The sequence below is a fragment of the Meles meles genome, chromosome 2, assembly GCF_922984935.1.
Source record: "Meles meles chromosome 2, mMelMel3.1 paternal haplotype, whole genome shotgun sequence".
Taxonomy (NCBI): Eukaryota; Metazoa; Chordata; class Mammalia; order Carnivora; family Mustelidae; genus Meles; species Meles meles.
The window spans coordinates 165295773-165321941 of NC_060067.1; the positions used below are offsets into that span (position 1 = coordinate 165295773).

At 53.1% G+C, this 26169-nt stretch overlaps 1 protein-coding gene across 3 annotated transcripts in view; it reads left to right on the forward strand.

Annotated features, from left to right (window-relative positions):
* Positions 1–26169, forward strand: part of LOXL2 (lysyl oxidase like 2) — an 88366-nt gene that overhangs the window by 33634 nt on the left and 28563 nt on the right. The window contains exons 3-6 of one of the 3 annotated variants that reach the window (XM_045998134.1): positions 289–464; positions 14914–15125; positions 20871–21093; positions 25181–25385. In XM_045998134.1, coding sequence (XP_045854090.1) covers positions 289–464; positions 14914–15125; positions 20871–21093; positions 25181–25385 — 816 coding nt within the window. The remainder of the gene's footprint in view (positions 1–288; positions 465–14913; positions 15126–20870; positions 21094–25180; positions 25386–26169) is intronic. The other 2 variants (XM_045998135.1, XM_045998136.1) reach the window with 2 other exon arrangements.

The following is a 26169-nucleotide window of genomic DNA, read 5'->3' on the forward strand; positions in this document are numbered from 1 at the left end:
TCTCTGCCCATTCTACTAACCATGTGACATCTGGGCTCAAATCTGGTTTCTGTCCAAATCACATTCAGTCTAACACATCCCCAAATGACGTCAGCTGCCTACTCTGGAAAGGGGACCCCAATGCCCTAGAATGATATCCAGTATCTTGAACATACCAACAATCAATTGATGACCACGATAACTGCCAAAATTAGAGAAAACTTCTCTCTGGATGATGTTGGTGCCCCCAAAGATGCAAACCAACTTTGATGCAGCCCTTGGTACCTCTCTCTTCTCTGCTTCCTTCAGGGCCCATCTGGTTGGACAATGTCTACTGCACGGGCAGGGAGGCCACCCTCGCGGCCTGCTCGTCCAATGGCTGGGGCGTCACCGACTGCAAGCACACAGAAGACGTGGGTGTGGTGTGCAGTGACAAAAGGATTCCTGGTTTCAAATTCGACAATTCGTTGGTCAACCACATAGAGGCAAGTCTTGTGTTCCTGAGGACTCCTACATGTCAATATTTTCCTTTTTCCATGTAACTCAGTCTCTACATCAGTCTCATCTACTGATTCCAAGAAGAGTGTGTGAGTGCTAAGGAGGGGACCCAAGCCAACGTGATTTGGTGTGGGGGGGGCTGCAGGAGAAGGGGAGGCCACCAGTGGGTGGGGAAAGGGTACTTATTCCAGACACGAAGAATGGCTTGGGTGAGGCACAGAGGCCCCAAGGCATGAACAGGGGTAAGTAGGTCAATACTGACCAAGAGACAAGGTGAATGTGGGAGTGGTGTGAAAGGAAGCTACAGAGGGTGCACAGGAGAGCCCCACTGGGCTCTGTCTGGAGCTTGCCGTTTGGGCTAGGAAAATGTACTAGTTATCAAATGCCGTGTAACAAATTACCCCCCAAATTTTGCAGCTTCAAACAATAGCCTTTATGATCTCACTTAGTTTCCAAGGGATTCAGGGAGCGGCTTAGCTGGTTGACACTGATCACATTCAGGCAGGGGCCCCTGTCCCAAGCTGACTCACGCAGCTGTTGGCCAGCATTCGCTGCTGGCCATTAGCCGGAGCTCTCTGGTCCTCTGCCTCTCTATAGCCTGCCTGGGTGTCCTTAAGACATGGCCATTGTCCTTCTCCAGAGTGAGTGATTCAAAAGAGAGAGAACGGGAGCAAAACATGGAGGCCACAGCCTTTCATAACCCAATCTTGGAAGTGATAGACCATCATTTCTGCTATATTCTGTTGGTCACACAGACCAACTATACACAGTGTGGGAAGAGATAACCCAAGCGTGTGAATACAGAAGATGGAGACCATTGGGGGTCATCTCGGAGGCTCGCTACCAAAGGACCATTGTTTCCAAATCTAGCTGGGGATCAGAATCACCTTTTTTTTTTTTAAGATTTTATTTATTTATTTGACAGAGAGGGACACACAGAGGAGAGGGAACATAAGCAGGGGGAGTGGGAGAGGGAGAACCAGGCTTCCTGCTGAGCAGGGAGCCCAAAGCAGGGCTCAATCCGAGTACCCTGGGATCGTGACCAGGGTCGAAGGCAGACGCTTAACGACCGAGCTACCCAGGCGACCCCAGAATCACTTTTCAAACGCACATACTGGGGCTTCACCCCAGACCTCCTGAAGCAGAATTCCCACTAGGGAACCAGACTAGTTTTGCAAGTTCTCTCAGATGATTCTGATGTTGCCAGCCTGCCCCAAGTCAGCATTTGGAAATGGCCAAAGGGCTTGTGACCCTTCTACATTTATGGCTACATTTCCGAGTTAGCTCGTCAATAAAGTTCTCCACACAAACAACAAAACCAACAAACATTTATGGCACTGCTCTTATGGACAAGGTACATGAGGCTTAAGGCAAACAGAGTAGACAGCCTCCTCGAGGACACGTTGGATGTCACTCCCGAGGCACTGTGGCATCTGCCATGAAGCCAAACCAAAGGGCCTTCACTGTGCTTTACCCCCCAGCTGACCTTAGAACCAACTTGAAATTTCCCTATTTGGGCTTCAGAGGAAGTTCTCCCCAGACTGTAGTCTTTACATGTTCCTCCCATGACTCACACTGTCCCACTCTTTTCTCATATGTTCCTAGAGCACACTGAGTACACTGGGAACTGGTCCAAGCCTGCCTTAAAGCAGGGAAGAGGATTTCTAGCTTTCTCTCAGCTGGCAGGATCAGACAGCTTCTAGCGGACACTCTTCACAGGCTGCTGTTTCATCTGGGAGGAGTAGAAGGGATTGGCAGAGATCTGATGTGCGTTAGTGCTCCAGATATCGACGACAACTTGGCTTTACCATAAAGTCTGTGATTTGGAGAATGGGCTTGTCCAGTCCAGTTTCACATGTTCTATCTCCGCTCCTTATCACCTCATATGGGATCATTAGCACCCAATTTCCAAGGAGATTGGAAGCTTCTGGGGGGGAGGGGTCTGTCTAATTCACCATTGTATCCAGTACAAATAGCGTTGGGTACCTGATAGGAACAGTGTCTCCAACCCCTAAATTTTCTTCTTAGGAATGCATGTCAGAGATCGTCATCCCCATAGGTGCAGAATCTCCACGGGTCAAATATCAAATTAAACAGTGATAAGAGGCACATAGAAGCAAGTCACTCCTTCGTAGCATCACCCTGCTTAATCGAAACATGAGCTTATTTGTAACATCTTTAATGGACCTCTCTTCAGCCTAGAACCTCGGGATAATAAGTTGGATTGTCATGTGAGGATCCAGGCTTCCAAGCATAAGAAAGTCACTGATGGTTTGAATAGAAAGAAGGTGGGCCAATGTGTCCATGGGTTTGGGGGCGGGGGGAGAATGAAAAGACTCATCCACCATTAGAAAAAAATGCTTCTGGAGAAAGGACTCTGGGCATGGCACGTCAACAGAGAAGTGTCTATTGAATCTGGTCCCAGGAAAAGCAGCCTAGACTGGGTAGAATAGGCAGAGAAATGACCCCCCAAAATACAGGAAAAAGTACTTCTTTTTATTCTGGAAATGCTGAGAGTCCACCGCAAAAGCTTAGTATCTGTCTTTATTTTTAAAAAGATTTTAATTATCTATTTGACAGAGAGAGAGACCACAAGTAGGGGGAGCAGCAGGCAGAGGGAGAAGAAGAAGCAGGCTCCCCACTGAGGAGGGAGCCCGATGCAGGGCCCCACCCCAGGACCCCAGCATCATGACCTGAGCCAAAGGGCAGATGCGTAACTGATGGAGCCCCCCATCAGGTACCCCATCAGGTACTCCAGTACCTGTCTTTTTCTGGACATTTGTTGGGTGCATGCTGTACACACAGCATGGTCGGGGACCCCATTAGGGGAAAAAAAGATGTGACCCTATGACCTGAGAAGACAAGATGCGTGCCTTTGGAAAGCTGGGGGGGTCATTCCAAGGCGAGGAGCCTAGACCCTAAATGAACTTACGGTAACCCAGAGAGGACTACCGGGGGGCGGGGGGGGGGGGATGCGGATGACTGGTTGGAAGGGTGGCATGACTCCCACCGCCTTCCACCCTTTGCAGGCTCCTCGAAGTCCTCCCTCTTCTTCATACAGTTACTGTGCCACACTGGGAGCTTTCTTGCCCAGCCACAGACACTGAGGAAGCTTTCAGCTGATGAGCATCCTCTGGAATCTCTTCCCTTTGGTATCAGCTGAACAGAGGTCATGAAAGGGCCCACATCTCCAGATGTCTGAGGAGAAACTTCTAGAGTTGCCAGTCCATCTAGGACTTTGTGGCTAAAGCTCACGCTTCCTGTCAGAGCTGGCCCGATGGGTAGGGAGCCGCCCAGACCACTTACAGGGATATTTGTGGGATGTTGAGAAGTTTCTCAAAATACCTCATGTAATAGCTGTGTCATGGAATCTTTCCTCTTGGCTACAGAAATGTCCCCTTTTAGATGTTTGTGGGTGAGAGCAAGAGATGTACACCGGTGGACATGCAGTTCAGTGGGTGACTGTGGGATGACTAACGGTGCCGGGAAAGCCTGCAGGTAAATCCGTGAACACAGCGGATGGTCTCGAGCTATCATTCCTGGGGCCTGGCTGCTGCCTTTCTAACAGCAGAAGTTTATGTGGTGATTAAAATGTGCCCTGGAAAAGGTTATAGGGGACACAAAACTAGAAGGGATTGCTGGAATATAACGTTATTAAACGAGATTCAGAAAAACCTCAGGATGTTGAGAGAATTGACCCAAACTATAATAGAGTGGGATGAATAGAAGGTCCTATATCAAGGTTGATTGGAAGAAAAAAATCAGCCAGAGAGTGAAAGCCCAGGACAGTGACTGCATCTTTAAAATCCCTGCAAGCTCTGTATAAGCCAAAGCTGTGATATGGTGGTAAAAAACAAACAAACAAACAAAATCCCAAAATGTGAACGTGCACTGACGCACTGATGGAAAGATTCTTCCCCTAAACTGTTTTTTTTTTAATATTTTATTTATTTATTTGACAGAGAGAGATCACAAGTAGATAGAGAGGCAGGCAGAGAGAGAGAGAGGGGGAAGCAGGCTCCCTGCTGAGCAGAGAGCCCGATGCGGGACTCGATCCCAGGACCCTGAGATCATGACCTGAGCCGAAGGCAGCGGCTTAACCCACTGAGCCACCCGGGCGCCCCCCCTAAACTGTTTTTTAGATCAAGACCCGAGGTCAGGATTCAGATCTGGGGCCATCTCTTAGCTAGGTCACCCCGAGGATGGACCAGCAGGTTGGAGACGGGTCTGGAAACCATATCAAAGGAGGAGAGGAAGATTTGGCGACAAGAAGAGAGAGAGGAGGGGCGTCATGTGGGTTCTCTAAGTTTCAGCCGTGCTATCATGGAGAAGATGTGTGATTGATTCTAACCCAGGACCAAGATGGGTGAGAAGGTAACGGGACGTAGATTTTGGCTCCGCCTGGAAACTGTTAATACTTAGGACCGCCCCACAGCGCATGCAGCTACCCTGTAAGTAGTAAGCTCCCGTCACAGGAGTCGTTCCAGCAGGAGCGGGATGACCTCCTGCCAGGAACGTGCAGCCAGATTCCTGCACTGGGAAGGAAGCCGGGTGAGGCAATTGTCAAATTCTAAGATCCCTCATTACTCTGTATTTACAAAAGTACACCAAGCCCACGCAGGGGATGCCCATAGCTGGCAGTTGGCAGTGCACACCATTGTGGGAATCAGCATCTCTCTCTCTCTCTCTCATACACATGGAAGGGCTGCCCGCTGGTGTGTGTGCTGTGTGCTCTGGCTCTCTCTCTGCCTCTTCTCTGGTCCCGCCCAACCTTGGCCTTGAAAGCAGGAGCAGACTTTTGGCCCTTATTCTTCCACATCAACATGTGAGCACTAAGGCCCTCCCGTGACTTCCCCAGTTTGGGGTCCATAAATTCAAAAGTGGCCAAGAGTGGAGTGTGGTCAAAAAGAGTTGTCAGTTAATGCTTTCTCTCTGGCTTATGACTCCAGGGGCAAATGACTAGCCCAACGAAGGAGATGAGGACACTTCGCCCCCCCCCATCCCCCCTTCTCTTCCCACCCTACTCTGAAGGGTACAACCAGGATCTCTAACTCTACTCCAGCGTCCCTCCTCATTGACTCCTGGAGTTTGGGGGCAGATCACAGACCATTAGAGGTGACCCTCACAGGCTTGTGCCTTCTCCAGAGCACTGGAATTCCCCCAGCAGAGAGTGGAAGAAAACTGAGCATCAGTCTAGACCAAGATCATCCCACTTTGGAATGCCAGAGACATGAGTCACTAAGCCCTGGGGCCCGGCTGATGAATCTCGCTCAGTGAGCTAACTGTGTTTCCAGTGGACTCCTCCAGCTGCTTGGGGCATCCCCAGGGGCTCTTTGACACTTCACGGATTCTGTTCCAAAGAAGGGAGGAAGCCCATCTCCTTCATAGGAATGACCCCACCAAAGGAGAGTTCACAGGTTTGGCCCCTGAGCTACCTATTGGCCGGCAGCCAGGGCAGGTCCATTCTCTTTATGAAGATTTGCTGCTTGAATTCCGTCCCTTCGGGCTATGACCATCTGTAATCTAGAGTGGCGATGGTTTCTCCATCAAAACAACACAGCATGCACTCATCATTTACAAGGGAGTTTTAAGTGTTCTGGAGAGGAAGAAACTCAGATGATTTCTGTCAAAGCACTTAGCAGGCTATAAAGTGCTTCGTTAGGTTCACGGCCCACCCCCCACCCCCAACCTCAGTCCACCACCTCGGGTCACAGCATCCAAAAAATTCGCCAGGGGGAGTTGCAGTTCTCCGGTCTTCAGACAGACTGTATGCAGTCATATCTTGCTAGGGAGCCTGTCTTAGACTCCAGAGTGGAAGGCAGGATGCCTGAGTTCTGGTCTGGTGGAGCCTGAGACTTGGAGCTCTGCGTCTGGAGTGCCTGACCCTTCCTGGGTCTCTGGACTGCAAAAGCGGCGTTCTCATAAGGCAAACGAGTCAGAGGCCGGGCCTCAAAACCTTCTCAAAAAGAGGCAAGCAGGACCAAGGTCTGCCATGCAGAATACTATTGCTTCTGAGCAAACAGATCCTTTTTAAACCTAGGAAATAGAACCCCAGCTAAACTTCCCAGGGTTTCAGAGGCTCTTAACTCGAGAGGCTTTGTTTCCTGTCTGTGGCAGTGGACAAGCTGGAAAAAGCATTAGATAAGAAGAGATTGCAAATCCAGATGCCCTCCTGAGTCAACCTCTCCACACTAGCTGTTGTGCACATTGCGAACTCATGTGTCCTAGAAGGGCTCAGGGCTGGAACCATGTGTTGTGAGATTAGGGAACATACATATCTTTTCCTTTTCTTCACCCCCTCATGCCGCCTTCTTCCGTACCCATTTTTTAAAGGCTCTCTTGCAAAGGCAGTTAGGTTACCAGGACTGATCGGAAACCCCCGGGCTGTGAGATTTAGAGGGGGCCCATTCCTCGAGTGGCCCCCAAGCCTCACTTTCTCCTTGTGACAGCAGGGAGCCCCGAGGTCTGGAGAAGCCCCTGGAGGGAAAGGAGGCCAGAGCTGGGAGAATCTGGTACCCCTACCCTCCACGCTCTCACATTCTTCTGGAAGGGCACGAGACCTGAAAAAGCTCTTTCTTCTCTTAACCATGGAACCGAGGCTGATGTGAATTCTTAAAATTCCAGGAGCCCAGGTTTGTTATTAGTGACCCTCAGCTGCCAGAATGCTTCAAGATTTCCCTCGCAGCAGCAGCCTTATCTGACCAGCATCTGGGGCCTCTAGGAAGGTCTGAGAACTTCCCAGCCGAAAGTTGCCCCCTGTTCCCACCTCCCCCCTTCCACCAGAGCGTGGGTGCAATGGGTTACACTGGGTGGTTTAGGAAAGAAAGGGGGTCTGTTCTCATCTCTGTCCAATTTCGAGGGTGGGAGCCCCTCCAAGCTTCAGTATAGTCCTGTTTCCCCTGATGGCTGCAGGATAGCTGGATGGCCTCCCTCTGGGGCAGGAGGAGAAGTGGGAGCAAGCAGGCAGTTTGTGTCAGACCCTCCCAGCGAGGGAGTGAAAAGCTACAGTGGAAGCCCATGGCCTCTGAATCCCTAGTCTCGCTGCCCCGTTGAGCAGGACCGCTCAGATACAGCTGGGCAGGGTTTGTCTCGTCGTTCACGGGGAGTTTGGGCAAAAGGATGTACATATAAGATCCTGTCCGGTGCCAACATCCCATGATTCTATTTACTGAGTCTCTATGTGGTTGGGGCTTGCCAGCCACCACAAGGAGCACAAGAGAAGTAGTTCCAGGGTGACCTATTTTCCCAACTGAAAAATAGGTCAGAGCCTCTGAAAAGCAAAAGGGCATGTGTGCGGGTAACAAAACAAAATACTTGACACTGCGCTCATCCCGACAGACCTGGGAACCTGATCCCTGGCCGGGGCATTGTCCGCACAACTCTTCAAAGAGGATAGATATGATTATGATTTGTGTGTGAAGCAAAATAAGCAAATAAGCGACATCGTGCTTACCTGTTAGATGAAAGAAACAAGCTGTGAGATAACTTACCTGAGATGAAATCAAGGGGCGGACAGCAGGGATTCGAAGTTCGAACGTGTGGCTGGGATGGGGAGTTTGTGGCCGTTTGGAAAGGGAGACAGGAGAGGATATGGAGGGTAGATACAGAAGGGATGCAAAATGGGAGAAGTGGGCATGAGACTCTCACCCCCCAGGCAGGGGATCCATTCTGTGGGGCGATCCCACTCAGGTGGCTCAGGTGGGGCTGCCCTGGACCGGAGCCGTTCAAATGACTCACTTCAGCCATGCCGGAGGGGTCAGTGCCAAGGAATCCCACCCCCCGCCCCTCTCCACGCCCCCAAGGCTGGTGCTAAGTTAGCTGGATGCTGGATCTGGTCCTGCATTCATTTGATACGTTTTAATCAAGCACCAGACAGATGCCAGGCACTGGGAATAAAGAGATTGATGAAACAGACAGCCTTGCCTTCCTGGAGATTACAGTCTAGTCATGAAGGACAGTTCCACAGATCATGACTTAGTTACCATGGTGATAATTACCCTGAGAGGCAGTAGGTACCCCCAGCTGGGAGTTTGGCCCAGGACTTGGCTGGGCTGTGGCCTCAGCCCCACTGCAGGCTCAGAGGGACTGGCTGCTGAAGCAGGTGTCCCGCCAGCTTCCTGCAGACTGGAGGGCTTCCTTGTTCCCCAAAGAAGCAGTCTCTGTTACCTACCCCAGCACTTTCAGGTTGGAAAATGAAATACAGAGCATTCGGTTTTCCAGCAGCCTTGTAAGGCTCTTGATTTATAGGAGGAGGGCCCGGACAGAGTGCTGGTTTTTTCCTCTGGTGGCTCAGAATGACCTCAGCTCTCCACACCACCCCCACCCGACTGGTGGCCATCCCACAGAGCTGAGCCGTCACGGCAATGCCTTCTCTCTTCCCCTTCATCCATCAGACCCGGTGGAAGTCCCTGGATATTGAATGTGTCTTCTTACTTGGCTCCTTACTCTGTGAATTCCTGATTCGATTATCAAAAGGAGATAATTACAGGGGTGCCTGGGTGGCTCAGTCCGTTAAGCATCTGCCTTCGGCTCAGGTCATGACCCCGGGGTTCTGGGATGGAGCCCTGCATCGGCTCCCTGCTCATCAGGGAGCCTGCTTCTCCCTCTCCCTCTGCCTGCTGCTCCCCCTGCTTTGTGCTCTTTCTCTCTGTCAAATAAATAATAAGATCTTTAAAAAAAAAAGGTATCTACGGTGTGGCCAGATTCTTCAACTACAGCATGCCTCATGCTGTTTACGGAGAATACCCACATAGCTAAATTGTCTAGTTGTGTGCTGAGGATCAGATCAGCTTTTAATTCAGCCCAGAAACTTCCTTAGCATCAGGTTTTGAGAGGCGAGGGAGGGTGTAAATAGCCAGGATGACAAGAGTGAGCATGGAGAGAGTGTAGACATCCTACTTGTCCATCCATAGGTCACACACGTAGTGTTTATGCTATGAAGAGAAACATGCTGCCTGGTTGTTTATTTTGCATTAAACAAAGAATAAAGGGAGTCTTTATTACACTTTTAGCTTGGGAGCTCAATGTCCGGCTAAGACGAATTCCTGTGATCAGAGTTTTATAAAAACCATTATTGGTTCCTTCCAAAAATGTTTGAGGACGCACTCTGTGTCGTGTCTGGGATTAGGGGCCATGGGTAAGACAGAAATGAATAAGGCACCATCCTGCCCTCAGGAACTCAAAGTTCTGAGCTGGCAAAAACACATTGGAAAGATAAATAATCAGAGTGCAAGATGGTCGGGCTAAGTCAAGGACTAACTGAGCAACTCAGAAAGCAAATGTGCAGGGCACCTACGTGGCTCAGTGGATTAAGCGTTTGGCTCAGGTCATGGTCTCAGGGTCCTGGGATCAAGCCCCGCATTGAACTCTCTGCTCAGCAGGGAGCCTGCTTCCCCCTTTCTCTCTGTCTGCCTCTCTGCTTGCTTGTGATCTCTCTCTCTGTCAAATAAATAAATAAAATCTTAAAAAAAAAAAAAAAGCAAAAGTGCGGGGAATAAAGAAATCCAATCTCTGTGGACCAGATACTGGGGGAGGGGAGCTTTGTGGGGGAGATGGTGCTGTCTGTATCCTGTCAGGAGTGACAGCAAGAGACTGGTGTGTCGGGTTGGCCTGTGCATGCTAGGGCCCCACACGGTGCCAGGAGCATTCAACAGACACGTTCAAATGCATGAATGAGATTGTCCCTGAGGTCAGTAGGACTCAGAGAGAAGGAAGAGAGAATTCCAGTGAGGTTCAATGCTGGGCTTTAAGGAGTGATGTCTGTGGCAGTCAGAAAGTCGCTGGCTGTGGTATGGTCAGACCTGGGAGCCTAAGGCCTGGGGAGCCATGGGAAGATTTGGAGCAAGACATAACTATGCAGCCGGCAAGCTGGTGTGAGAGCTGGACCGGGTCAGCAAATCCTCCACACCAAGGAGACACTCGGCCTATGTGAAATGACAGAGTTCCAGTCATTTCATTCCTGAGGTTCCCCTGTTGCCACCTGCCTGGCAGATGGAGATGGGATTGGGGCAGTGATGGGAGGCTTGAGGCGGTGAAGGTGGAAACACTGAATAAAGGCAGCTGAGGGCTTAGAGAGCAAGATTCAGAAAGCTGTTAGCAGTAGGGGGAAGCCAGCAGAGGTTGAACCAGCCGTGCATTCTCGTTGGAATGACTGCGTGCTGGAGTATCTCACCAGTGCCGTCCGCCCTCCTCCACACCTCTCCTGCGCTGCCTTCTCAGGTGGGAAGGCCTGGGCTGATGTTCAAGGAAAGCTTCTAAAACAGAGGGAAGGAAGATAATTGCCTAAGATGGGGCCCTTACCAACATGCCTCCCAGGACGGGGGTGCTTCGTACTGAAATTATGATGTCCTTACAGGCTGGCTTGCTTGCTGGCCTTGCCTTGCCTCACCCTGTATCTTTACCTGATGCAATCTTCAACTAGGCTTTCGAAATTGGTAATTTTTCTCCTTGGCGACAGCCCCAGACTGTCACATTGTGGAATTTTTGCAAGTCATTCACAGACGCTGAAAATGTGAAATGTCGTGCAGACAGAAGCCTGGGAGTCCAGGAGTGGTGCTCCTGCATCAGCCTTTCTTTCCACCAGCCCCTCTGGCTGAAGCAAGGCAGGGCCTCACCTCCCTGCACCTTGATTTGCCCTTTTGGAAGTGGCTGGTCCTCACTCACAGGGCTCGAGCCGTGCTGGGGACAAGATGAGTTCTGAGTAGGATGAGTCTAGAAGGTTCTGTGAATTCCTTGGAGGAAGGCCTTGTTGGAGATCTGGGTGAACTCTTATCTCTGGCAAGAGAGACAGCATTCAGACTTTCATTTTAATCTGAAAAATGTGCGAGGTGCATTAAAAGCTTCTAGGCTGTTGGTCTTAATGTATAACCAGCAAGTCTAGAGAGCCCTTTGTTAGAAAAGAAAGAAAAATGTGTCTGTGTTTCAGTGTTTCACATCTTCTCTTCTTTTTTGGAGTTGAACTTCTGAGAAAAAAAAAAAACTAACCCTTGTGGTTATGGAAGAGATTCCATGGCGGTGAAGTAAGGAGGGAAGTTCTGTGTCTGTGTGTGTTTTCCTGCACATAGCAGCCTAAGGGAGCTCGTTAGCTAGCAGGGAGCTCTGAATGTGCACCAGGATGGGTTTCCCTGCTAACCCCCTGGCCCAAGTCCAAGAGCAGCTGGGAAGCAGGTCTCCCCTCACGTACACTCTGGCCTTCTTATGGGCTTCTCCCATAAGAGCACAGGATGGGCTTCGAACGTACAGGCCCCAGGGAACCATCCAGAAGGCCAAACCACTGACCCTGCCCTGTGTGGGTCAACTCAGTACCTCGCACTGGACAGGGCGTGAGTGGGAGGGTAGAGACGAGCAGTCCAAGACTGGAGCACAGGCTTGGAGTCGGAACTCAGTGTTCACCCTTGTTTACCTACTTATTGGCTGTGTGCATTTGGAGAAGTTGTGAAACCTTGCCAAATTTTCTCATTTTTCATCTGGAACATGGGTGTACCATCAGCCTGCTCATGGGCTGTCATGGGAATGGAGCGAGCCCAGAACCCGCCCTGTAATGAATCTGTTGGTGTTTGATAAGTGAGGGCCCTTGCGGGTTTTGTTATTCAGAGAAGAGACAGGGCCCTGTGGTTGGGGCCAGAGGGAGGAAGCCCTCAAGGTCCATCAAGTGGGGAGAGAGGGTATTTTGTTGGATGAATGACTGAGGTGAATTTGAGCCTGACGGAATGAGAAGGCATTGCTCCCATGGAAAGAGAGAAGACATTCCATTTTGAAGGAACGACCCTGACCACTTTTCCAAGGCTTTGGAGAGAACAAGTCCCTCTCTGGACCTCTCCTGCACCGCACACGTGCACAGACAGACTCACACTCCCACGTACAGACACACAGACCCACACAGACACTATCACAGACACACACACACACAGATGCAGTGAGTCGGTGGTGAGGCAGGAGGAGGACACCTTGCTCTAGCACTTTCTCTTCTCTAAACCTTATTTCCCACATCCTTGAGCCCACCTGGCTCCCCCAGGTCATTGTCATATTTCTGTGGAAGAGAGGCCACCTTACACCAAGACAAGGGTACGTGGGTGGGTCTGCTGCGTCCCCTGTCCCACACTGGTAGCTGGGGTGCCGAGGGTCACTTTTGCATCTCTGCTCAGTGAGCCTGCATTGCTGCCCCATGGTGGCTGGCGGGGGGCGGGGGGTGGGGGTGGGGAGTTGCCGTTGGGGGAGGGTGGATTGGAATTTAATAAAGGGGAGAAGGATCAGAATTTAATAAAGGTGGCCCCAGCTATCTGCCCTGTGGAGTCCCAGGGCCGGTGCCTCAGCAGAACTTTCCTTCTGGCCATTATGCATTACCCGCTGGAATTCTAGCCCCGCCTTCCGAGGTGGGAAGAGACAGGAGGGGGCTGGTGTACAGGCCGGTCTGGAGCTCAGACCCTTTCTTGGCTGGCCCCTGTCCACGTGTCTTGGTGGCACAGGTCCCGTGGCCTGAATGGAGGCTGTAAATGATCCAGGATCTAAGTTGGCAAACACTGACTGCCCTGCCCCTGGCGCTTTCCTTCTCTGCGTGGAAGGGAACCAGTGCCAAATGCCATCACTCCCAGCCCACATACTTTACACCGCCTTGCGGGGCTGCTGAAGCGGGGCCTGGCTTTACACCCTGAAGCTGGAGTGAAGAGACATGAATCCCTGGGCACCCAAATAATGGTTCTGTTCAAGCTTGTGGTTCATTTGCATCCTGGCTGGACAGGGGCTCAGGCACTTGGGTTGCCAGGATCCTGTGCTCGGCGCCCCCCTGCCTCTCTCCCTGGCCCAGCTCAGAGGGCTCCTCACCCTGTACTCCCTGCCTCCAGGTGGTTCTGGGAGTAATTAGAGTCAGGCAGTTCTCTTGCTTGGAAGACGGGACAGCAATAGCTCCGAACCGCCCTGCTCTGTTGGTTGAGGATTAAGTAAGAGAATGCACATAGAACATCCTGTGGGCCTCACACGTGGACACAGATGCTATCATATTGCCGTTAACCTGAGGCCTGAGTATAGTTTTGGGGCTGGGGACCGTGAGGGGACTGGAGGCACGGGGGCATCAGTCATGACCAGCTGTGGCCATCTCCCTAAGTAATCTGGACTTTATTATACAGTCAAGGGACAAGATCACTCTGTTTCAAAAAGACCTCTGGTGGCTGGCCCTGTAGCCAATGGGTGGAAGAGGGAGATGGAGGCAGGGAGCTTTGCAAGAGCTGGTAGTGGTTCCATAGGACAGGGCAGAAATCGGAGGGGCTGGAAAGGAGAGATTCAGGAGGGAGCTCCTCTGGTGTTTGGGGGCAGATTGGGTGAGCATAGGAACTACTAACTCCGGGTAGCCCCCCATTCCTCTCATCCAGCTTGGCCCCCAGAGGCCCCCTGTCCTTCTAGGCCTCTGGGTTGGCAAGAGGCAGGGACATTGCGGCTCAGTGTCAGAGGGGCGAGGAGGAGAGCCCACAATGCACTGCAGCAAGATCCCCTGCCCCGCATGCCCTGCCTCTTCCCGTTCCTCCTGTCAAAGTTCTGCCTCTTTCATCGCTGCCTCAGAAAGATAGATGGGGGTGGGTGGAAGCAGGGGTGAGGGGTGGGCCTCCCAAGGCCCTCAAGTCATTTGGAATCTTTCCTTCTCTTGCCACAGCCTGTTGACCGCGTCCATCCCTTCCTTCCTGCTGGGCAGGCCTGAGTCCCTGCACACAGCTCCTCCCTTCCCTCTTCTCTCCAAGCCCTTCCCCTTCTCTCCTGAAGAATGCCAACGCAGGGGTACCTGAGTGGCTCAGTGGGTTAAGCCTCTGCCTTCGGCTCAGGTCATGATCTCAGGGTCCTGGGATCAAGCTCTGCATCGAGCTCTGCATGGGGCTCTCTGCTCAGCAGGGAGCCTGCTTCCCCCACTCTCTCTCTGCCTGCGTCTCTGTCTACTTGTGATCTCTGTCTGTCAAATAAATAAACAAAATCTTAAAAAAACAAAAAAAAGAATGCCAACGCCAGGGGATGACGTAGAATGCAAGATGGCACCACCAGCCCTAAGACGGCTGAGGCTCAACAATTTTACTGAAAGCTTAGTGGGGAGACCCACGTGTACAGGCACACGTGCGCGCACAGACACACTTTGGAGTAAAATACAAAATCCCAATTGTTTTTAATATAGAACTTGAGAATTCAAAGAGAACACGTTCTCTGTTCCGCATTTATTTTGAGAACCCACGGAGGGAGGCTGCTGCACTGTGCTGTCTGGGCTTTTTGGAGGCTGTAGGAGAAGCCGCTGGGGTCCTGGGGACCTCTTCTCTGACTGCTCCTGGGCTGCTCCTGCCACCCCTCCGCCCCGCCCCCCCACCGCCCTGCAGGACCTGAGGCCAGAGGGCCCTGCCGGCCGCCGCCTCTCCGTGGCCAGACCAGGCAAGTGACTCCTCTGCTTCTGTGCCTTGTCCCTTCCAGAACCTGAACATCCAGGTGGAGGACATCCGGATCCGAGCCATCCTGTCGGCCTACCGCAGGCGCACGCCTGTGACAGAGGGCTACGTGGAGGTGAAGGACGGAAAGACCTGGAAACAGATCTGCGACAAGCACTGGACAGCCAAGAATTCCCGAGTGGTCTGCGGCATGTTCGGCTTCCCCGGGGAGAAGACGTACAACACCAAAGTGTACAAGTAAGGGAACCCCCCCCACACACACACAAAGGAGAGTCCTTCCTGCCCCATGTCGTGGCAAGCCCACCCGTGACCCTCCGCCAAGCCTGCCCTTGAGAAACTCCTGTCCTGTGGGAGACACACCGCCCCCCCACCCCCAAAGTGTGATAAAGGTCGGGTGAGAGCAGAGAGCAAGTTCAAGGTGCTCCAGCCTGGAAAAATCCCGCCTGTCGGGACAGACGGTCCTCACAGTGACAGCAGGGGTCGAACGGGGACAGTACTAGCCAGGCCAGGAGGTGGGCAATGCCAACTTCAGGAGACATGTCCACTTTTCCTCAGCAAGTGATTTTTCAGAGAATAATCTGGGCCTTTCAGCAACTGTCAGGAAATTAAGATGGTTGATTTGACTCAGTTACACCCATCCCAGTTAAACCTTACAGTGCTGGTATGGTTTCCAAAGTTAGCATCTCCCTGGGGGCCAGAGGGGTGAGATACCAAGGAGACTCAGAGTAACCTGCCCCAAGGGGTGTCCCGTGAAGGGATTCGGCCCCCTGACAGGCTGGCTGCTGGAGTACCTTGGTTGACAGTGGGTCTCCCTCATTATTAATGAGGTCTGTTTATTACTAATGGTAACGACGGTCTGTTTCTGACCATCTGTGGGTTGGGCTCTGCTCTCAGCCCTGAACCCTCACAGCACTAGGAAGCAGGGGCTGTTTCAGGGTCAAAGAAAAAAGTCGGAACTAGGGTCCGAACACAGGTCTCCAACTTCCTGGTCTACACTCCTAGAGAGTGTAGACTCACAACACTGCCTCTCTCCTTGCAAACCAAGCACAAGGGAATTTCGAAGTCAGGAAACATCAGTTCCAAGCCAGGCTCTACTTCCAGATCCCTGGGGTCAGGGCGGGCTGCATCCCTCCGTGGGCTTGGCCCTGCGCCTTTGGTTAGAGCCCCAGTCGGCCGCAGGGGTGAACGTGGGCAGCCAGGAAGGCTCACAACACGCCTGTGGATGATTGCAGTGTCGATTCCCACCCCCCACCCCCCAGCCCAGATACCGCCCAGAGCTTCCTGGTAGCCCAGGGCAGCTGGGAGGCGGAGTGGTCTCAGGCCTCTGAGTCTCTGGTCAGCTCCCGCCAGCTGGTCAGCTCCTTCCCTGGGGACACCTTCTCAGCTTTTCCGACCCACTGGAGCCAAGAAAAGCACACCCCTCCCCTGGCTGGCCCCACCACAGCCCCCAGCCCAGTCCTAGGAGTGGGAAGGCTGCCAGCTGACCAAGGCCAGGCCGCACATGCCTTGTACAGAGAGCATCTGAAAGCCATCTCCCCAGCTGAAGACAGTCTGAGTCCCCTTCCTGCTCTCAAGGACGAGGGGTCTCAGATCTGCATTTGGTGGCTGTGCCCCAGGCGATCTTCTCAAGGGCGGGTTGGAAGCCATCTCCTTGCTCCTCCTACCCCCGCTTCGGGCTTCCCTGTTCAAACTGGGACAGGAAGAGGCCCCAGGGGCTGGGAGGCATCCAAGGCCACGGCGGAGGGTGGTGTTCTCAGCCAAGCTGGGAGATGATTAAGGACGCGGCTGATTCCCGACCTCTAGCCGGAGAGGGCAGGAGGGCCAGCGCTAAAGCTTGTAGGCGTGTTTCCTGTTAGCCTCTGAGACTCAGCTCAGCTGGGTCCCCCCAAGAGAAAGGCGCACTGGGAAGTTTCTACCTCGGTGGTGCTGTTGGGACTGTGATGGCAGCTGGCTGGAGGAAGCTGTTAGTGACAAATGGGGACTCCCAGGGCGTGCAGCAGCCTCAGACATCACCTGGTCCGAGTCCTCAGTCCACAGAGAAGGAGATGCAGGCCTGCAGGTCAGGGCACTGGGGGTCACAGAGTCCAGGACACTGGGGAGTCCAGGTGTGTTCTCCACACTGCTGCTGCCCCCTCCTGCCCCAGGCTCCTGCTCTGCTCGACCCCAGAGGCAGGGCCTGGCTACAGGGCACAGGCCCCCACCACGGGGGTGTGGCTCTTAAGCCTGGGAGCTGGGCAGGGCTGGCCTGGGGACAGGGGTCTGGGAGCTGTGCTGAGAGGCTATGGACAGCAGAGGCCTGGGAGCCGAGTGAGGTCCACCCTGCATGGTCCCCGAGTCTGCGCCTTCCAGCAGCCTCCTTCCCCAGCCCTTGTCACAGCCTGTCCCTGCTGTCCCTGCTGTTGCTCACATCCCAGTCCCAGGGAGGCCCTTCACCCTGGGAAGGAGATCGTTCTCAAACTGATTCTGTCTAGAGTGGGGTTAGCCATCTCAACTCGGACCGAAGGAGCTTTGCAGGCTTAGACATTTACCTGGGCGGTGCCTGAGGCCTCGCCCCCTTTGCTCTGTCTGCTAACTGAACCCTGTGTTTGGTGGCCACCGAGGGGCCTCGGTCATCCCCAGGGCCAGGGCCACAGCTCTTCATTAGAGCCTCCCGGCTTGCCACCCTCCGCCCTCCAGGTGGTTCCTGCATGTCCCTCAGAGTCCTTGTGCCCTCTGGGTCACCGGGAGTGGAGTCAGCTGCTTTGCCATGAGCGGACTTCTGCTCTGGCCCTGGGGACCCTGAATGCGCCTTGAAGCTAATCAGACTGAAGCTTCAGGGCCCTTTCTTGGAGCCAGGAGCATTTTGTGGTCTTTTTTTTTTTTCCCTTAGAGCAGGACCCCAGTGTTGATGCTGATTTATTGATACGAGCTCACAAAGCTGAGATTCTGCCTCTAATGTTGCCTCTCGGGAGTTAGGAAGAGCTTTAACCAACATGGTTGGTTGGCTGAAACAGGGACCAAAATGTGGCCCATGGTGAGCGAAATGGACATGCCAACTCTCCTTGGTTTCACGCAGAGGAAGGAATTCAAAGACTTACGGAGACTGGAACATTGTCATCTGAGCCTTCACCCACCCTGGGAGGGTCCAGAAGACACACTTTCCCTAGGACTGAGGAATAAATCTGTGTGGGAAACCCTGGCATTCTTAAGAACTCCCGGGGAGCCCTTCTCTATAGGCCATACCTCCCCATAACTGCAGTGGGGGGTGACCGGATCCCAGGGCGGAAGGGCCAGGTGACAGCACTCAGCCTCCCAGGCCAGGTGAGAGTGGTTCCCAAATGACAGCATCTTGACTCCTACAGACCCATGGTGCGGGCTGGTTGGCCATGGTGTTCCTAGAAGCAATGGATAGGAAGCCTACCGAATTCTTACTCATTCTAGATGACAGAAACTCTAGGAGAGAGAAGAAAAATCGAACATGAGTCATAAAAACAGAGAGTCGCACCCCTCCCCCAAGTCCCAGACCTGAGCCAGCTTACAGACCCAGGACCCCTTGAGTGAAGGGGAGGCCGGGTCCCCTTGAAGAAGGACCCCAGTTAATCAATTACCCAGGCTTCCCCAAAGGGTTCAATGGCCTCTTACCAAAGGGTGCACCGGGAAAGAGGAAATAACCAGAATTTTAGCACGACTGGACACAGGCTCTGAACGACACTGCTTCAAGGAGACCCACGGGTCACTTTGGCTCTCCAGTCGGAGGAGGGGCTCCTGGGGGTCAGGTGATCAATGGCGTTTTAGCTTGGGCCCGTCTCACAGTGGGCCCAGTGGGTCCCTGAGCCCATCTTGTGGTTATTTCCCGAATTCTGGAATTCATCCTTGGAACAGGCATACACAGTAGCTGGCAGGATCCCTAATAAAATCTGGCTTTTCCCTTGGCTGGGGAAGAGCCAGGAGGACTTTTCATTTTCAGGTCAACAGCCCTGCTGAGGGTTCATAGGCCTAGACTCCCCTTTCTCCAGCAGGCAGCCCCTCACTCCATTCGCCCTCCAAACAGGAGACCTGGCGCTGGCTGTCCTCCCCAGGACTTGCCTCATGTCTGCACCCCACCCCCCACCCCGGGCCTGGCCCTGGCGCTGGTGACTCACTGAGTGACTGAGTGGGGGAGGGGAACCGCTGCTGCCCCCGGAGTAGTGGAGGCCTGTGGAGGCCCCGGTGCATTCCTGTGAGCTGATGTGAGAGGGAAGCAGGGCTGTCTGGGAAAGGCCGGAGCAGATCTGTGTTTGCTGTGGGCCCTGCGGTCTACACTGAGCTCAGTACATCTCGTGCTGGGTGAGGGCGCTGTTCACTGAACCCTGGAAGCAAGAGGATGTTTTAGGCCTTGCGCAGCTGGTCTCGCCCGAGTGGAGGTGGCCGGAGGAACAAGCGGGAGACAGCCCTCAAGGGTGGTCTCCAGTCCGAGGTAGGGGTGTCATGGGGAACAAGCTGGAGGTTGTGATTCCAAAGGCAGCGGCCTCGTATACAGGAAGTGGGGAGGGGCCACAGTGATTGGGAATTTCCCAGGAGAGTCCTTTTTTCAAAGATTCTCTGTCATTGGGCACACAGTTACACTAGAACTATTACCCGTCGAAATTTTGGGTTAAGAAAAAATATTGGCCATGTCTGTAGGGTTTCACCTTCCTCCGTGTTCACATCCCTTTACTTCTTAACAAAGTGGAAACTCCCAGGCCTCCCCTACCAGCAGGAACAGGACCCCCTCTTCTGCCCTTCCCTGGGCCAGCCCGCCCCAGGAGGCCCCTCCCCTGGGCAACTGGCAGCAATGCTGTGGGTCTGTCTGTGGTTCTGCCAAGCAGGGACCCCCAGAGAGCTGCGACAGCGTTGAGAGGACAGAGGACATCCCGCGACACCCTCCTTTGCAAATCCCACCATCATTCAGAGCCTAGCTCTAATCCTGCTCCTCCCTGAGAACGTGTCTCAGGACGGCAACCCTGGGGAGCCCTACCTTCTCGCATCCCCGATGTTTCTCCTTTAACGAGATAGTTGCCGATGCTTTTACAGACACAGACGAAGCCCGTCCTGTGTGTGGTTTTAATTGCTTCACGGGTGGTGTAAGCAGTCTTATCAAGGAGATCCCATTCGCTTCTCATTTGGAGAGGGGGAAACTGAGGCACAGTTACCTTTCTGTTGACCAGTTCCTTATTATCGGTTGGTTATTGTTTCAGAAAACACCTTGGCTCAACTTGACCTATATTCTGCCTTCCAAAAACACATAAAAAGGAATAGTTTACTCGTAATACAGGCAAAGACCTTCCCTTAGGCAATGCTCCGGGGGCACCATCAGCCTCACAGGCTCCCATGTGAAGCCTTGATAAGGTCCGTGGCTGAGTTTCATGACCGTTTTCATTTCCAACAAGTTATGCTTTGATTCAGCCCATGGGGTGATTTAAGACTGTTCTTGTCCGTTGCTTCTTATCGGATCCACACCTTTGATCTTGTGTGTCACTGGGAGAGAGTTTAACATTCAGCTTGTTCTGCTCATTGACACAAGCAAGAAACCCCAACCAACTGTGTGGAAATTTTCTGAAGCAAATGCTTGTGAGCAACCATTCTGGTTTGCCTGGGACTGAGGGTTTCCTGGGACCGGGGATCTTACTTACCTCGTTTAAATCCCTGCGTTTTGCGTTTATAGGCTTTAGTGTTATCTCGATCCTGAGTTCCTCCTCTCCTAGCACCTAGGCTGCCTGGGGGAAGGCCACGTCCGTCCGCCCTTCCAGGTCCTGCTCCCCAGTGCCCAGCATGGTGCCCCACATTGCTGAGGTCCTCAGCGAGTGCTTGACCACTCAGCGATGCTGAGGTCCAGGTGCATGGACTGTGCCCATTTCATTCCCCCACCAGATCCCCAGAAACCAGCATAGCAGCTGGCCCCGTGCCCGCTCCCCGGTCGTGGAAGGAACAGGGGGGGTGGGTGCCATGATGCCCTGGTCAGCCGGCCCGTCTCGCCCCCCGCAGGATGTTTGCCGCCCGGAAGAAACAGCGCTACTGGCCGTTCTCCATGGACTGCACAGGCACGGAGGCCCACATCTCCAGCTGCAAGCTCGGCCCGCAGGTGTTGCTGGACCCCGTGAAGAATGTCACCTGTGAGAATGGGCTGCCGGCTGTGGTGAGCTGTGTGCCTGGCCAGGTCTTCAGCCCTGACGGGCCCTCGAGATTCCGGAAAGCCTACAAGCCAGAGGTGAGGACGCGGCCAGAGGTCTGGCTCCTTGGGGGGGGGGGGCGGGGGGGTGCAGGCCAGGGAGCGGAGGACCCCCCCGCCAGGAAATAATGAGGAGAGATGGCCCCCTCTCAGACCACTTGCCTACAGGGCAGGAACGTGCTGGGACCCCTGTCCGGGCTGGCCCCGCCCATAGATGCCATCTCTAGAGTGTGACGCACTGCAGGGCCCCAGCCCCAAATCCTCAGCACCCCTACCTAGCCTTCCACCATTGCTCCTCCACTCTGAGACCAGAGTCCTCTACATGCAGGACAGATACCAAGGAGAGGAAAGCACTTCCTACCCACTGTCACGGGCTCTGTGCGCTGCCTGCTGGCCAGGCGCGAAAGGCAGGGCGGGGGGAGTCCTGCTCAATGCCCAGAGGACAGGAGTGTTTGTTGCGGGGTGGGGGGGATGTCAGCATAATTCTCAAAAGCACCTGACCTCCGCTATAAGTGTTTCTGAGCATGTTTTGTTCTGCAACCGAAAGGATAAAGATTTTTAAAAGCGTTCGCCAAGACAGACCAGGAAAACCTGCCACTCCCATGTCTGTGTCACTCGTAGCCCTCAGTCACATTCTGAGTGTGCAAGCAGCGCCTGTGTGTGCACACGTGTGTTCACATATGTGTGTGTTCATGTGTACATGTGTTCTCGCATGTGCATGTGCACACATGTTCACTGTGTGCGTACGAGTGCGCTCAAGATATGTCGGTGTGCATCTGCTCACATAAATGACAGCCCCGTTTCGAGTGTCTGGTTTCTTGGGACAGGTGAACTGTCCCGACCACGGCAGTCTTGACGCAGCCTCTCAAACGGGGGGATTTTCAAGCCCTTGAAAATCATACCCTTCCTTTTTCTCTACATCCACCAAAGGTTCTCAGGGATGTGTGTGTTCTGGAGACTGCTCACGGGACTGGGGCATGGCAGTAGCACGGGAGGAGGAGGAGGGTAGGAAGGGTGGCCGCTCATTTATTAGGGAGGGATTCCCCATGCCCCGTGCCAGATAAAACCTCCACGCTCACACGGGCAAGTGAGCTCTGACCATGTCGCGGTAAGAGGGAGGGGAAAGGCCATGATGGGGATAGATGGTGTGTCAGCTGGATCCCGGCCATTGGACCAGAGGAGCAGCCCCTTCCCAGACTCAAACAGCCTCATTCTGTGTCTCTTTCCCCTCTCCCTGTCTCTCCCATCTTTCCCCTCTGCCACCTCCTCTCTCCGTCAACATCTAAGGACCTGCTCTTGGGAAGGGGTGGTAACACTCATCCAAAGGAAAAGGGAAGCCTGGGCGGGAGGCAGAAAAACCAGTTGGGTGCCCCTTCCCAGGTGGGGGGGGCAGTGTGTTCGCACAAAAGAAAAAGTCTTCAATGAAAAGAGTGAAAAGAATGCTGTGAGCCCAGCCATCAACCATTTGGAGTGCCTTCCTGACGCTTCCAGCGGCAGGCCGTCCCCGCCCCCTCAGTCTCCTGGGGGCCTCCAAAATACACAGGCTCCCCACACAGCACATGCATGCAGTCAGGCAACATAGACACCCCCCCAACAATGCCACACCCCTGCCCGCATCCCCCACACACCCTCGCTTGCCCCCCTGCCCCTGCCACACGATGTGACGGCTACATCCTTCCTACAGCCTCAGCCTGAGCCTCCAAGCTTTTCTCATGGGTCATCCAGAATTCCAGACCCTACTGTTTTGGAATTCCTTTTGCCGTGTGGTTTAAAGCAAAGGAATTGAGTTCATGCCAAAGGAATTTAGAAAAAAAAAGGGGGAGTGAGTCTTACATCACATTTTCCCTCGGTTTCTTTCTTTCTTTCCTCCCGGCCCAGCTGACTCTGCGTGGTTACTGCCAGGCTGGGGTGAGGTTCTTGGACACTCTGCCTCCATCAGGCTAGAGGAATACAGGGTCTGCCCCCTCATAAATGAGCAGCCACCTCCTGTCCTCCCCCTCCTCTTCCCATGCGCTGTTCCTACCCACCAGCCCATATGAGCAGTTTCCAGAACATGGGAGCTATAGCTGCCCGAGCCGGGCGGTGGGGGAAGGGAGGGAGCACTGCTCCACGGCAAACAGGCTGCAGCCAGCAGAGTCTGGTTTGTTCTCTAAAGCTCGAAGGTTCCGGGTGTTTTGCACACGCCCCTGTGCCTCTTCTCTCTCTAGTGCCTGGCTCAGAGCAGTCCCCGTGGTCTGTAAGCCTGGGGGCTATCACTGCGCCCTGCCCTGTCACAGCAGCCACAAGGCACCGCTAGTGGGAGAGAGCCATGTGGCCGAGCGGGAACCTCAGTGAGAGGATGGACACGCGGGTTCTGGTCTGAGCACTGGTGGAGAGTGGCTTTTATGCTCTTAAATCCCGTGTTCCACCGGGTTTCCAAGTTGTCAGTGAGTATTTAGGGGCATTTAAACCGTAAGCACCCAGGAAAAAAGACAGTCTCTTCAACAAATGGTGTTGGGAAGATTGGACAGCCACATGCAGAAGAATGAAACTGGACCATTTCCTTACACTGCACACAAAAATAGACTCAAAATGGATGAAAGACCTGATGTGAGACAGGAATCCATCAAAATCCTTGAGGAGAACACAGGCAGCAACCTCTTCGACCTCAGCCACAGCAACTTCTTCCTAGGAACATCGCCAAAGGCAAGGCAAGCAAGGGCAAAATGAACTATTGGGACTTCATCAAGATCAAAAGCTTTTGCACAGCAAAGGAAACAGTCAACAAAACCAAAAGACAACTGACAGAATGGGAGAAGACATTTGCAAATGGCATATCAGATAAAGGGCTAGTATCTAAAATCTATAAAGAGCATAGCAAACTCAACACCCAAAGAACAAATAATCCAATCAAGAAATGGGCAGAAGACATGAACAGACATTTCTGCAAAGAAGACATCCAGATGGCCAACAGACACATGAAAAAGTGCTCCACGTCACTCGGCATCAGGGAAATACAAATCAAAACCCCAGTGAGATACCACCTCACACCAGTCAGAATGGCTAAAATTAACAAGACAGGAAACGACAGATGCTGGCGAGGATGTGGAGAAAGGGGAACCCTCCTACACCGTTGGTGGGAATGCAAGCTGGTGCAGCCACTCTGGAAAACAGTATGGAGGTTCCTCAAAAAGTTGAAAATAGAGCTACCCTATGACCCAGCAATTGCACTACTGGGTTCCCTAAAGATATAAATATAGGGATCCGAGGGGCACATGTACCTGAACGTTTATAGCAGCAATGTCCACAATAGCCAAACTATGGAAAGAACCTAGATGTCCATCAACAGATGAATGGATAAAGAAGATGTGGTATGTGTGTATACATATGTGTATATGTATACACACACACACACACAATGGAATGCTATACAGCCATTAAAAGAAACGAAATCTTGCCATTTGCAATGATGTGGATGGAAGTAGAGGGTATTATGCTAAGCGAAATAAGTCAATCAGAGAAAGACAACCATCATATGATCTCTCGGATATGAGGAAATTTTTTTTTTTTGATATGAGGAATTTGAGAGGCAGGGCTGGGGGTCATGGGGTGTAGGGAGGGAAAAAATAAAACAAGATGGGACTGGGGAGGGAGACAAACCATAAAGACTCTTAATCTCAGGAAACAAACTGAGGGTTGCTGGAATGGAGGAGGGTGGTAGGGATAGGGTGGCTGGGGGACGGACATTAGGGAGTTTATGTGCTATGGTGAGTGCTATGAATTGTGTAAGCCTGATGATGCACGGACCTGTACCCCTGGGGCAAATAATATATTCTATGTTAATAAAAAAATAAATAAATAAGCTGTAAGCACCCACCCTCTCTGCGCACCTAGAGGGGCTGCCTCTTCTGAAGAGCCAGACTGATTTGGACCTGGGGTAGAATCAGAGGTAGTGGTAGCAGGAAGTGCAGCACGAGGACACGCGGCAGGCTCCCCACCCCCGCGCAATGTCCACTGTCTCAGTCCCCCACCTTCTTGGTTAGGCTCGGCTCCTAGCCCAGGCACCTCGCTGCGGAGGGGGGCGGCGGGGAAAGGAGGGGGGTGGGCAGTGCCTGCCTGCAGAACGTGCATCAGCTTTTGCACTCAGCAGGACCGTGTGTCTCTCCAGCAACCCCTGGTGCGGTTGAGAGGTGGTGCCAACATCGGGGAGGGCCGAGTGGAGGTGCTCAAGAACGGAGAATGGGGCACCGTCTGTGACGACAAGTGGGACCTGGTGTCTGCCAGCGTCGTCTGCAGAGAACTGGGCTTCGGGAGTGCCAAAGAGGCCATCACTGGCTCCCAGCTGGGGCAAGGTAAGGACTGGGGAGGCGTTCTGGGGTCTCTCTATGGGGAGCATGGCACAGGGAGCCCAGCCCCAGCAGGCTGGCTTTGGGCTTTTCAGGGTCTTCCCGCTTGGCCTCCTGCCTCCCGCAGCTGCTGCTCTTTTCGAGAATGGCAGGTCTCTCCCAGTAGTCAGAGCTGGAAGGGATCTTAGAGCCCCGAACCCCCATATGAATTTGGAAGCTGAGACCCAGAGAAAGAAGTGAGTAACCAAGATCAGACAACATTATTAGCAGCCCGTGAAGACTTTAATGGAGGTCTCCCAGCTTGCAACCCAGTGCTCCCCACTGTCCCACCGAGAAAGCTGGAATTCTCAGGCCCTTCCTCTAGGACAGGATCTCCGAATTCCTCTGGCTGTGGCCCATCCCAGGCACACAAGAATCTCAAAAGTCATCTCACATTCCCACTCTAGCATAGCCCCACACACATGCTCTCCCTGCCATCAGAGACTGGGAACAGGATGCCCCCGCTCTGGATGTCACGTGATGCTAACGAGAAGGGGCCTGGTTCTTATTAAGTGTCCCGAACAAATCTTTCATCTAAGCAGAGAACGAAAGTATAAGAGGCTTTCAAGCAGGTCATTTCGTTGCAAACATGACATGAGGACATGACAGATAATTTCCCTTTCTGACGGGGGTAGGGCATCCTGTCCTGTGGGGAGATGTTTCCATACTGCCGGACAAGGGCCATCGCCCTGCAGAGAGGAATGTGGTGAGGTCATTGGTCACAGGCTGGAGGAAGGAACAGCCCAGTGGA